General features: G+C 43.8%; 1 protein-coding gene across 2 annotated transcripts in view; it reads left to right on the top strand.

The window, feature by feature from the left end:
- Nucleotides 1-775: 775 nt before the first annotated feature.
- Nucleotides 776-12201, top strand: part of wt1b (WT1 transcription factor b) — a 22113-nt gene continuing 10687 nt past the window's right edge. For both annotated transcript variants that reach the window (XM_038995889.1, XM_038995880.1), the window contains exons 1-3: nt 776-1611; nt 8396-8518; nt 9406-9505. In XM_038995889.1, the coding sequence (XP_038851817.1) occupies nt 1185-1611; nt 8396-8518; nt 9406-9505 (650 nt within the window). In that variant the 5' untranslated portion in view covers nt 776-1184. The remainder of the gene's footprint in view (nt 1612-8395; nt 8519-9405; nt 9506-12201) is intronic.

Here is a 12201-nt window from a genome sequence, read left to right as displayed (position 1 = left end):
TGCAAACACACACACACACACACACACACACACACACACACACACACACACACACACACACACACACACACACACACACACACACACACACACACACACAAGTCTCATAGACTTAGATAAACATCACATCATTGTATCTGTCCCATTATGATAGGCAGGGCCATTGAGGCCACCTCCATTTTGAAGTAGTCCGTTTTATTCTACTACTACTTCTATGAGTCGGTAAACAAACTGAAAAGGTGCATACTGCCACCTGGAGATTGTTGTTTAAACAGGTACAAACATTTTTACATTTAGCAGATGCTCTTACCCAGAGTGACTTACAGGAGCAATTAGGGTTAAGTGCCTTGCTTAAGGGCACATTGACAGATTTTTCACCTAGTTGGCTCAGGGTTTTGAACCAGTGACCTTTCGGTTACTGGCTCAATGCTCTTAACCGCTCGGCTACCTGCCACCCCCTATCTGGTCAAAGATTTCCCCCTGCAGTTATGGAATGTTTGCTCACAAATAAAATGAATTGGCTGATCCCTCCTGGCGACCTTCCTTAACCCATAGGAAGTCCCACCCAGTTGACAACTTCAAAATGGTGAAAGTCCTCCATAGTGCTGCCCATGCTAAAATTGGCTTTTGGGCAATAGTCCTCTATCTATCTCTATGGTGTGCCTGTAGTGGATAAAGTGAAGGAGTCATCCTTTCTGCCTTTCGGTCTTTGCTCCTCCCCCTGGCCTGTGAGTAAGGCAGTAGAGCCTTCAGCAGTGTAAGGAAAACCAGACATCACACTCAGAGACAAGGCACTGTTACTACTACACACACTCCCACACAGCACAGCATCCACACGGCTGTGATACTACACTCTCTGGCCTTTCCACTGACAACCTGAACACTCTACGACTCCATTGGACGATCGCTGAAATGGACTGAAACAGAGAGGATCCAAGTGGAAAAAGATGGTTCGTTGGTGGACTTTTTGACTGTGCGTTTGGTTCCAGGTTAAATTGCATCGAAGAGAAGTCTCCTCGACAATTTTTTTCAATATTTTTCTTCACTGTTCCTAAGGAGGCTCTCACACTCATATATAGTTAGATTTTTCGACTATCCTCCCCTCTGCGCTCCAGGAGTCTGTTCCAGTCTCTGCCTCTCAGGTGGTTGTGTTTTTCAGGGTCCATCTCCTGCCACCCTCCCTGATGCTGACAGAGCCGTATGGGATGATGGGGTCCATGGGTTCCGAGGTGCGAGACCTGAGCTCTCTCTTACCCCTGGTGCCCTCTGTACCCTCCCTACCAGTGAGCAGCGGGGGCTGTGGCCTGCCTGTTGGGGGTGCCCCTCAGTGGGCACCTTACCTCGACCTCCACCCTGGCTCTCCCTACGGTTCCCTGCCCTCCCACCACTCCCTCATCAAGCAGGAGCCCGGCTGGGGCTCCACGGACCCTCTGGAGGACCCTCACTGTGGCCTGGGGGCCTTCACGTTGCACTTCTCTGGCCAGTTCACTGGGACAAGCCCCTGTAGGGTTGGGGCCTTCGGTGAGCCAGCTCCAAGCCAGTCCAGGGTGTTTCCTAATGGAGCCTACCTCCCAGGCTGTGTGGACAGCCCGCCAACCCACAGGAACCAGGGTAAGGCTGCTCTCTGCTCCTCTCTCTCCTCCTCTATAGCCACCTCATTGACCCTCTCTGGGCTCACTCTATCCTCTGCAGCATCTCTTGAATTCAGCTCAAGCTAAGCTGTCTACTCCTCACCACTCAAGGCCAAAGTTATTTTACATCTGCATTGCTTGCTGTTTGGGGTTTTAGGCTGGGTTTCTGTATAAGCACTTTATGACAATTGCTGATGTAAAAAGGGCTTTATGAATACATTTGATTGATTGATTGTGAGGCCATCAGCGTTGCACCTACACTTTCTGATGTCAGTGACGGTGTGTGTCTGTGAATTTCTCATGTGACCATGCCGTACTTCCTGGGTCATTGTGTGTATGTGTTGGACTGTGTCTATTTGTATTGGGTGTAATTGTCCAGAGTTGATGTTTGGGGCTTGTCCATAGTGTTGTGTCTGAACAGGATGTTTTGTACTACACAGGGTCGTTCTGCCCTGTACAGGGAATAGAGCTTTAAGTTTTCCCATCGGTGGCCCGACTCACGGAGTTAATGCAACAATATGGCCTAGAGTCTCCCTCAGCCTGTGTTCAACACGTTCACTTTCACTTTTACTCTCAAACAACATGGTGCTTCAAAATAATGAAACATAATCATACAAAAAGCAGTATTTAAAAAAAAATACAAAATTTAAATACTGCTATAAATGTATTGTTGATTGTATTATCCCAGTTAAAGGGGCAATTAGCGGTTGAAACAATAACAAAGTGTTTTCCTCATCCCTGTTTTGGTAAAAAGCTGAGGGATTGAGCTGGAGAAATGTAACCTCTCTCAAATACATAGACAGAGCTATGGATGCAAGAACTGGCCATCCATGATATAAAAATGATAGTTTTAACCATGAATTGAGGCTATATACTGTAGTGTTTATTTACATTTACTTTATTTACAAACATTGTAGCAAAACAAGCTTATATGTTGGGTTCTGATGGGGTAGGACAGTTGCACTAAGCTCATGAGGCATTTATAAATGATATTATTGAAGAATAATCAATGTGTACATAGTTTATAAATCCCCAAATGGATGTAGCAACTGCAGATTTCCCCTTTATCCCCCCCAGTATTATTTTAGGTTGAAATAACCTTGGAATCTAAATCTAAATAACACAAAAAATATTACAAAACCTTTTATCAACTGTTTGTAAAACTTACAAATGAATATTGTTTTGGTGCTGTAGTTATGGACATTATTTTGTAAAACTTACAACTGAATATTGTTTTGGTGCTGTAGTTATGGACATTATTTTGTAAAACTGTCTTCTTTTTTATTCAACTAATTTCAAACCATCAGCTATTTAAGTTCATTTGATCATTTCTCATCATTCTGCATTTACATTTTGTGTTTGTAAAAAAATCACCATATATTTTTTTAAATGACATAAACGGGGACATTGTTACATCATAGTAATCGCTGACATAATGAACTGAATCTGTTTCTACCTAGCTATCACAGAAGAATGTTGTCAACGACGGACACATATTCTACCTCATAGATGTGGTGGCTGGTACAACATTATTATATCTATGATAATAAGCATGATAAACGTGTTGTTCACTAAATCTATTTATAATACAACATGTTGTTTAATTAAGCAATTAGGCCCGAGTTGGTGTGGTATATGGCCAATATACCACGGTAAAGTGCTGTTCTTATGCACGACGCAATGCGGAGTGTTAGGACACAGCCCTTAGCCGTGGTATATTGGCCATATACCACAAACCCCCGAGATGCCTTATTGCTATTATAAACTGGTTACCAAAGTAATTAGAACAATAAAAATACATATTTAGTCATACCCATGATATACGGTCTGATATACCACGGCTTTCAGCCAATCAGCATTCAGGGCACAAACCACCAATTTTATAATACAATTTTATGTTCACTTTTCCCTAATTAATTGTTCAACTCAAATTCAAATTCATAATGGGCCGAATCCGTAGCTGAGATGATGGAGTAAATACAGCATTCACTGTTATTAATATGTAATTATATTTTCCCAGTTTAGCTACATTATTAGTGTTTTCCCCTCAGTCAAAACAATGTAATTATATTTTCCCAGTTTAGCTACATTATTAGTGTTTTCCCCTCGGTCAAATCAATGTAATCATATTTTCCCAGTTTAGCTACATTATTAGTGGTTTCCCCTCAGTCAAAACAATGTAATCATATTTTCCCAGTTTAGCTACATTATTAGTGGTTTCCCCTCAGTCAAAACAATGTAATCATATTTTCCCAGTTTAGCTACATTATTAGTGTTTTCCCCTCAGTCAAAACAATGTAATCATATTTTTTTACAAACTAAAATACTAATGCAGTATGATGACAAATGATCAAATAAAAACATTCCTATCATAATGTTTCCTGATTTAAATGAACCTGTTTGGAAGACAACATTTTCCTGTATAATTTTCCTAGTTGTACAGTTTCTTACTGTGTCTATTTACAGTCATGTTCCTGTTTATTCGGTCCCCCCTTAAACAAAGTAGACCTTATAAAGGCTTTATATACTATACATACAGGCTTCATAAGCACTACATAAACGCTTCACAAATCATTTATAAGCGTATGTCATACTCAAAGAAGGTGTATAAAGGGTGACAAAACCATTGTAGGTTGAATTGCCAAATGTGACAAAACGCACTATGTATGTTCACACACCCTTTACAGAGCATGAGATAACGATGATTAGTGAAGCATTTATGTAGTGTTTATGAAGCCTTTATGTATGCTCTATAAAGCCTTCAAAAGTTGTTTAAAGAGGTGTGAAGATGTTGACTAGTAAAGCTAACAGTATAGTAGCCATACGGGGCGTGGGAAAAGGACATTACCTTGGACCGTCACTGTCTGTGCCATAGGAATTGATAACACACGTGCGCACAGCACGCACGCACGCACGCACACGCACACGCACACGCGCGCGCGCGCACACACACACACACACACACACACACACACACACACACACACACACACACACACACACACACACACACACACACACACACACACACACACACACACACACACACACACACACACACGGCTGATTCTTAGGATTTCTGGAGTGTTGTAGCATTTGATGTCATGTGTTCTGTGTGTGATAATGTTTGAGTGTCTTCATGTAGTTTCCTCAAAAACACCTCACATTCAAACACACTTTTTACAGACTAACACTTAAACTTACTTTATTATCCAGACCTTGAGAGCACTTTTCTTTCCAACGGAGAAACCTGTCCTCAGCCCAAATTGCAACGCTCCGCTCCGAAACAGGCTTTTCTAAATCAAAATTATATATTGGGTCAAGATGTTCACTCCAAGATTTACACAAAGCCTAAAATAATATCTAGGGTCTATATTGCTCTCCAATTTCCGAATCCCATATTGTTCACTATTTTCATTTAAAAACAAATGTTGAAATGAGACAAGCGCTGACTTACGGGTTTCTCTATTAGTCCCAATAGTATTTTGGTCTTGTTCCCCCAAGATCTGACCCCAGAAGATAAGTCAGGGGAATGTTTCACAGATATTTATCTGAATTTATATTTCATTTCTCTGTTTCCTGTGTGCTATTATTGAGACTTTATCAAATTTGACAACAGCAATAAACATGATTTGATGATGTCAAATGATGTTGACAAATTTGTCAACAAAGATACAGTCTATTTTCAGTATTGTTTCATACTTCCATTAGTCATATAGGGTTTAGCCTGTGTGATTGGTAATGTGAGGCTCATATAGGGTTTAGCCTGTGTGATCGGTAATGTGAGGCTCATATAGGGTTTAGCCTGTGTGATTGGTAATGTGAGGCTCATAGGGTTTAGCCTGTGTGATCGGTAATGTGAGGCTCATATAGGGTTTAGCCTGTGTGATTGGTAATGTGAGGCTCATAGGGTTTAGCCTGTGTGATTGGTAATGTGAGGCTCATAGGGTTTAGCCTGTGTGATTGGTAATGTGAGACTCATATAGGGTTTAGCCTGTGTGATTGGTAATGTGAGGCTCATATAGGGTTTAGCCTGTGTGATTGGTAATGTGAGGCTCATATAGGGTTTAGCCTGTGTGATTGGTAATGTGAGACTCATATAGGGTTTAGCCTGTGTGATTGGTAATGTGAGGCTCATGTAGGGTTTCGCCTGTGTGATCGGTAATGTGAGGCTCATAGGGTTTAGCCTGTGTGATTGGTAATGTGAGGCTCATATAGGGTTTAGCCTGTGTGATCGGTAATGTGAGGCTCGTAGGGTTTAGCCTGTGTGATTGGTAATGTGAGGCTCATATAGGGTTTAGCCTGTGTGATCGGTATTGTGAGACTCATATAGGGTTTAGCCTGTGTGATTGGTAATGTGAGGCTCATATAGGGTTTAGCCTGTGTGATTGGTAATGTGAGGCTCATAGGGTTTAGCCTGTGTGATTGGTAATGTGAGGCTCAGATAGGGTTTAGCCTGTGTGATTGGTAATGTGAGACTCATATAGGGTTTAGCCTGTGTGATTGGTAATGTGAGGCTCATAGGGTTTAGCCTGTGTGATCGGTAATGTGAGGCTCATATAGGGTTTAGCCTGTGTGATCGGTAATGTGAGGCTCATAGGGTTTGGCCTGTGTGATTGGTAATGTGAGGCTCATATAGGGTTTAGCCTGTGTGATCGGTAATGTGAGGCTCATATAGGGTTTAGCCTGTGTGATCGGTAATGTGAGGCTCATAGGGTTTAGCCTGTGTGATTGGTAATGTGAGGCTCATATAGGGTTTAGCCTGTGTGATTGGTAATGTGAGGCTCATATAGGGTTTAGCCTGTGTGATTGGTAATGTGAGGCTCATATAGGGTTTAGCCTGTGTGATTGGTAATGTGAGGCTCATATAGGGTTTAGCCTGTGTGATTGGTAATGTGAGGCTCATAGGGTTTAGCCTGTGTGATTGGTAATGTGAGGCTCAGATAGGGTTTAGCCTGTGTGATTGGTAATGTGAGGCTCAGATAGGGTTTAGCCTGTGTGATTGGTAATGTGAGACTCATATAGGGTTTAGCCTGTGTGATTGGTAATGTGAGGCTCATAGGGTTTAGCCTGTGTGATCGGTAATGTGAGGCTCATATAGGGTTTAGCCTGTGTGATCGGTAATGTGAGGCTCATAGGGTTTAGCCTGTGTGATCGGTAATGCGAGACTCATATAGGGTTTAGCCTGTGTGATTGGTAATGTGAGACTCATATAGGGTTTAGCCTGTGTGATCGGTAATGTGAGGCTCATATAGGGTTTAGCCTGTGTGATTGGTAATGTGAGGCTCATATAGGGTTTAGCCTGTGTGATCGGTAATGTGAGACTCATAGGGTTTAGCCTGTGTGATTGGTAATGTGAGGCTCATATAGGGTTTAGCCTGTGTGATCGGTAATGTGAGGCTCATATAGGGTTTAGCCTGTGTGATTGGTAATGTGAGGCTCATATAGGGTTTAGCCTGTGTGATCGGTAATGTGAGGCTCATATAGGGTTTAGCCTGTGTGATCGGTAATGTGAGGCTCATATAGGGTTTAGCCTGTGTGATTGGTAATGTGAGGTTCATATAGGGTTTAGCCTGTGTGATTGGTATTGTGAGGCTCATATAGGGTTTAGCCTGTGTGATCGGTAATGTGAGGCTCATAGGGTTTAGCCTGTGTGATTGGTAATGTGAGGCTCATATAGGGTTTAGCCTGTGTGATTGGTAATGTGAGGCTCATAGGGTTTAGCCTGTGTGATTGGTAATGTGAGGCTCATATAGGGTTTAGCCTGTGTGATTGGTAATGTGAGGCTCATAGGGTTTAGCCTGTGTGATTGGTAATGTGAGACTCATATAGGGTTTAGCCTGTGTGATTGGTAATGTGAGACTCATATAGGGTTTAGCCTGTGTGATCGGTAATGTGAGACTCATATAGGGTTTAGCCTGTGTGATTGGTAATGTGAGACTCATATAGGGTTTAGCCTGTGTGATTGGTAATGTAAGGCTCATAGGGTTTAGCCTGTGTGATCGGTAATGTGAGGCTCATATAGGGTTTAGCCTGTGTGATCGGTAATGTGAGGCTCATATAGGGTTTAGCCTGTGTGATTGGTAATGTGAGGCTCAGATAGGGTTTAGCCTGTGTGATCGGTAATGTGAGGCTCAGACCCACTGAGCACTGAGAGTTTGTTGATTCTGTGGAAAGTAGTTTTTGATGAAGTGGTCTGAGGGTCAGTGTGGGACTTGAAGGGCTCCAGTAATTTAGAGACGTGTAGGTGAGTCAGTTTCCTCAGGAACTGTCCAACATTCCCCTTGACTCCTGTCCTGCTAATGTCATGTGTATGTGTGTGCATGCGCAAGTGTGTGTGTGTGTGTGTGTGTGTGTGTGTGTGTGTGTGTGTGTGTGTGTGTGTGTGTGTGTGTGTGTGTGTGTGTGTGTGTGTGTGTGTGTGTGTGTGTGTGTGTGTGTGTGTGTGTGTGTGTGTGTGTGTGTGTGTGTGTGTGTGTGTGTGTATGAGCAAGTGCAGACACACACACACACCACTTGATCCTTAGATTTACTGATCTTCATATTCTCTGGATACCAACTTTCCTCTCCAGCTTTACTGAAAGCGTGAATGAATGCCTTCCAGTGAGACAGGGTTCAGTGGTGTCAGAAACTTACTACAGTGATGTTGCTATGAGGATTCAGATATCCGTCCGGCTCCTGGAGACTCACAGTTTCCTACAAAATGCTGCCATAATGGTGAAACTGAGAAAGTATTGTCTTTATAATGTGTCTTTTCTCTGTAGGTTATGGGACAGTAGGTCTGGACGGGGCTCCCAGCTATGGTCACACTGCGTCTCACCATTCCCCTCAGTTCTCCAGTCATTCCTTCAAACACGAGGACATCCTGTCCCCTCCAACTACCATGGGTAACTATCACTGTCCTTAACACTTCCTGTCCACCTGTGTGTATGATAGTGTGTGCCTGTTTTAGTATTTGTGTGTGTGTGCATCATGTGAAAGTTAACCTCACAAACAATGAATACTCTGAGGTCTCAGCAAGGTTAGTTAGGAAGTCACCCAGAGGTTACAGGGCTATAAATGACTATCATCCATTCTCTCTCCCCTCAACTTCTCTCTCTGTTTTCAACACCACCTCTCGCTATGCTCTTATTCAAAGCTGTGTATGTTTTCTGTTCATTTTGGTCAAATGAATATACTGGCTCTGGAAATGATAAGGAAACAGCTTAATGAGAGACTTTGTGGAATGTTGACCTCCATCAGGGGACCAATCCACAACTGAACCAGAGAAGGAGCTATGTAGGTCCTTTAAAAGGAGATTGATTGGTTTACCACCTCTGGGAGGACTGCTGTTTTGATCATTGTTTAGAGGAAATGGGTTTTTATTGGTGTTTGTGTGGGTGTGCGTCTGTCTGTCTGTCTGTCTGTCTGTCTGTCTGTCTGTCTGTCTGTCTGTCTGTCTGTCTGTCTGTCTGTCTGTCTGTCTGTCTGTCTGTCTGTCTGTCTGTCTGTCTGTCTGTCTGTCTGTCTGTCTGTCTGTGTCTGTCTGTCTGTCTGTGTGTGTGTGTGTGTGTGTGTGTGTGTGTGTCTGCGTGTGTCTGCGTGTGTTTGGGGATGAGAGATCTTTTCTCTGTGACTCCTGGGGATATAGCAGCAGAGATAGTCAGCTGGTAAAACAGACCAATCTGGTGTTATTTTGAGCATGTGGTTTCATAGTGCTGTAACTACTGTCCAACAGGTCTTTATGCTAATTCATTGCTTTGTTTGTCTGATTCATTTACTGTATGCTATGCAGGTGACCAGCAGTACCCTGCCCCTCCCCCTATGTTTGGTTGCCACCCCTCCTCAGAGAACTGTCCAACCAGCCAGGCTCTACTGCTGAGGAACTATAACAGGTACCTTTCTGTTCACAAACCTCCTCATCACCTTGGGTCTCTATAGCTTGAGATCCATACGCCTGACTCTCATACCATTACAGTGTACATGTTTGTGCTACCGTTGCTAGGATACCAGGGTTCATTTTGACTACATAGTTATTTAGGATCTGACTCCAGTGATTATCACAGATAGATACTCGTATTTATTGTACTGTATTTATATTTCAACCAGGAAGTCCTATAGAGATAATAATATATATATATATTTTTTCAATGGCCTTTGATGAGCTCATCAAATGTCAGTCTGTCTTTGAGAGAGAGGAGGACCTTATGACCAATGGAAGGAAGTGAGATCACCAGGGTAGGAAGGAAGTGAGATCACCAGGGTAGGAAGGAGGTGTACGTGTGAGACTGTACACAGAGCTAAATCAAATCAAATCAAATGGTATTGGTCACTTGCGCCGAATACAACAGGTGTAGTAGACCTTACAGTGAAATGCTTACTTACAAGCACTTAACCAACAATGTAGTTTTAAGAAAATACCTACAAAAAGTAAGAGATAAGAATAACAAATGATTAAAGAGCAGCAGTAAATAACAATAGCAAGGCTATATACAGGGGACACTGGTACAGAGTCAATGTGGAGGCTTTATACAGGGGGTACCGGTACATAGTCAATGTGGAGGCTATATACAGGGGGTAACGGTACAGAGTCAATGTGGAGGCTATATACAGGGGACACTGGTACAGAGTCAATGTGGAGGCTATATACAGGGGGTACCGTTACAGAGTCAATGTGGAGGCTATATACAGGGGGTACCGGTACAGAGTCAATGTGGAGCCTATATACAGGGGACACTGGTACAGAGTCAATGTGGAGGCTATATACAGGGGGTACCGGTACAGAGTCAATGTGGTGGCTATATACAGGGGGTACCGGTACAGAGTCAATGTGGAGGCTATATACAGGGGGTACCGGTACAGAGTCAATGTGGAGGCTATATACAGGGGGTACCGGTACAGAGTCAATGTGGAGGCTATATACAGGGGGTACCGGTACAGAGTCAATGTGGAGGCTATATACAGGGGACACTGGTACAGAGTCAATGTGGAGGCTATATACAGGGGGTACCGGTACAGAGTCAATGTGGAGGCTATATACAGGGGGTACCGGTACAGAGTCAATGTGGAGGCTATATACAGGGGGTACCGGTACAGAGTCAATGTGGAGGCTATATACAGGGGACACTGGTACAGAGTCAATGTGGAGGCTATATACAGGGGACACTGGTACAGAGTCAATGTGGAGGCTATATACAGGGGGTACCGGTACAGAGTCAATGTGGAGGCTATATACAGGGGGTACCGGTACAGAGTCAATGTGGAGGCTATATACAGGGGACACTGGTACAGAGTCAATGTGGAGGCTTTATACAGGGGGTACCGGTACAGAGTCAATGTGGAGGCTTTATACAGGGGGTACCTATACAAAGTCAATGTGGAGGCTATATACAGGGGTAACGGTACAGAGTCAATGTGGAGGCTATATACAGGGGGTACCGGTACAGAGTCAATGTGGAGGCTATATACAGGGGGTAACGGTACAGAGTCAATGTGGAGGCTATATACAGGGGGTACCGGTACAGAGTCAATGTGGAGGCTATATACAGGGGGTAACGGTACAGAGTCAATGTGGAGGCTATATACAGGGGGTACCGGTACAGAGTCAATGTGGAGGCTCTATACAGGGGACACTGGTACAGAGTCAATGTGGAGGCTATATACAAGGGGGTACTGGTACAGAGTCAATGTGGAGGCTATATTTTTTTTAACACAATGGGGACTACCTGGTACAGAGTCATGTGGAGGCTATATACAGGGGACCTGGTACAGAGTCAAATGTGGAGGCTATATACAGGGGGTACCTGGTACAGAGTCAATGTGGAGGCTATATACAGGGGGTACCGTACAGAGTCAATGTGGAGGCTATATACAGGGGGTACCGAGTACAGAGTCAATGTGGAGCTTATATACAGGGGGTAACGATACAGAGTCAATGTGGAGGCTATATACAGGGGGTACGATACAGAGTCAATGGGGAGGCTATATACAGGGGGTAACGGTACAGAGTCAATGTGAGGCGTATATACAGGGGGTAACGGTACAGGAGTCAAAATGTGGAGGCTATAATACAGGGGGTACCGGTACAGAGTCCAATGTGGAGGCTATATACAGGGGGTACTGGTACAGAGTAAATGTGGAGGGCTATATACAGGGGGTACGGGTACAGAGTCAATGTGGAGGCTATATTACAGGGGGTACCGGTACAAGAGTCAATGTGGAGGCTATATACAGGGGTACCGTACAGAGTCAATGTGGAGGCTATATACAGGGGTACCGGTACAGAGTCAATGTGGGGCTATATACAGGGGGTAACCGGTACAGAGTCAATGTGGAGGCTATATACAGGGGGTACCGGTACAGAGTCAATGTGGAGGCTATATACAGGGGGTACCGGGTACAGAGTCAATGTGGAGGCTATATACAGGGTACCGGTACAGAGTCAATGTGGAGGCTATATACAGGGGATACCGGTACAGAGTCAATGTGGAGGCTATATACAGGGGGTACCGGTACAGAGTCAATGTGGAGGCTATATACAGGGGGTACCGGTACAGAGTCATAGAAGGAATGCGAGAGGAAGGAAATGGAG

Source organism: Salvelinus namaycush, chromosome 1 (genome assembly GCF_016432855.1).
Source record: "Salvelinus namaycush isolate Seneca chromosome 1, SaNama_1.0, whole genome shotgun sequence".
In the NCBI taxonomy this organism is placed as follows: domain Eukaryota; kingdom Metazoa; phylum Chordata; class Actinopteri; order Salmoniformes; family Salmonidae; genus Salvelinus; species Salvelinus namaycush.
This window is presented reverse-complemented; position numbering and strand designations above follow the sequence as displayed.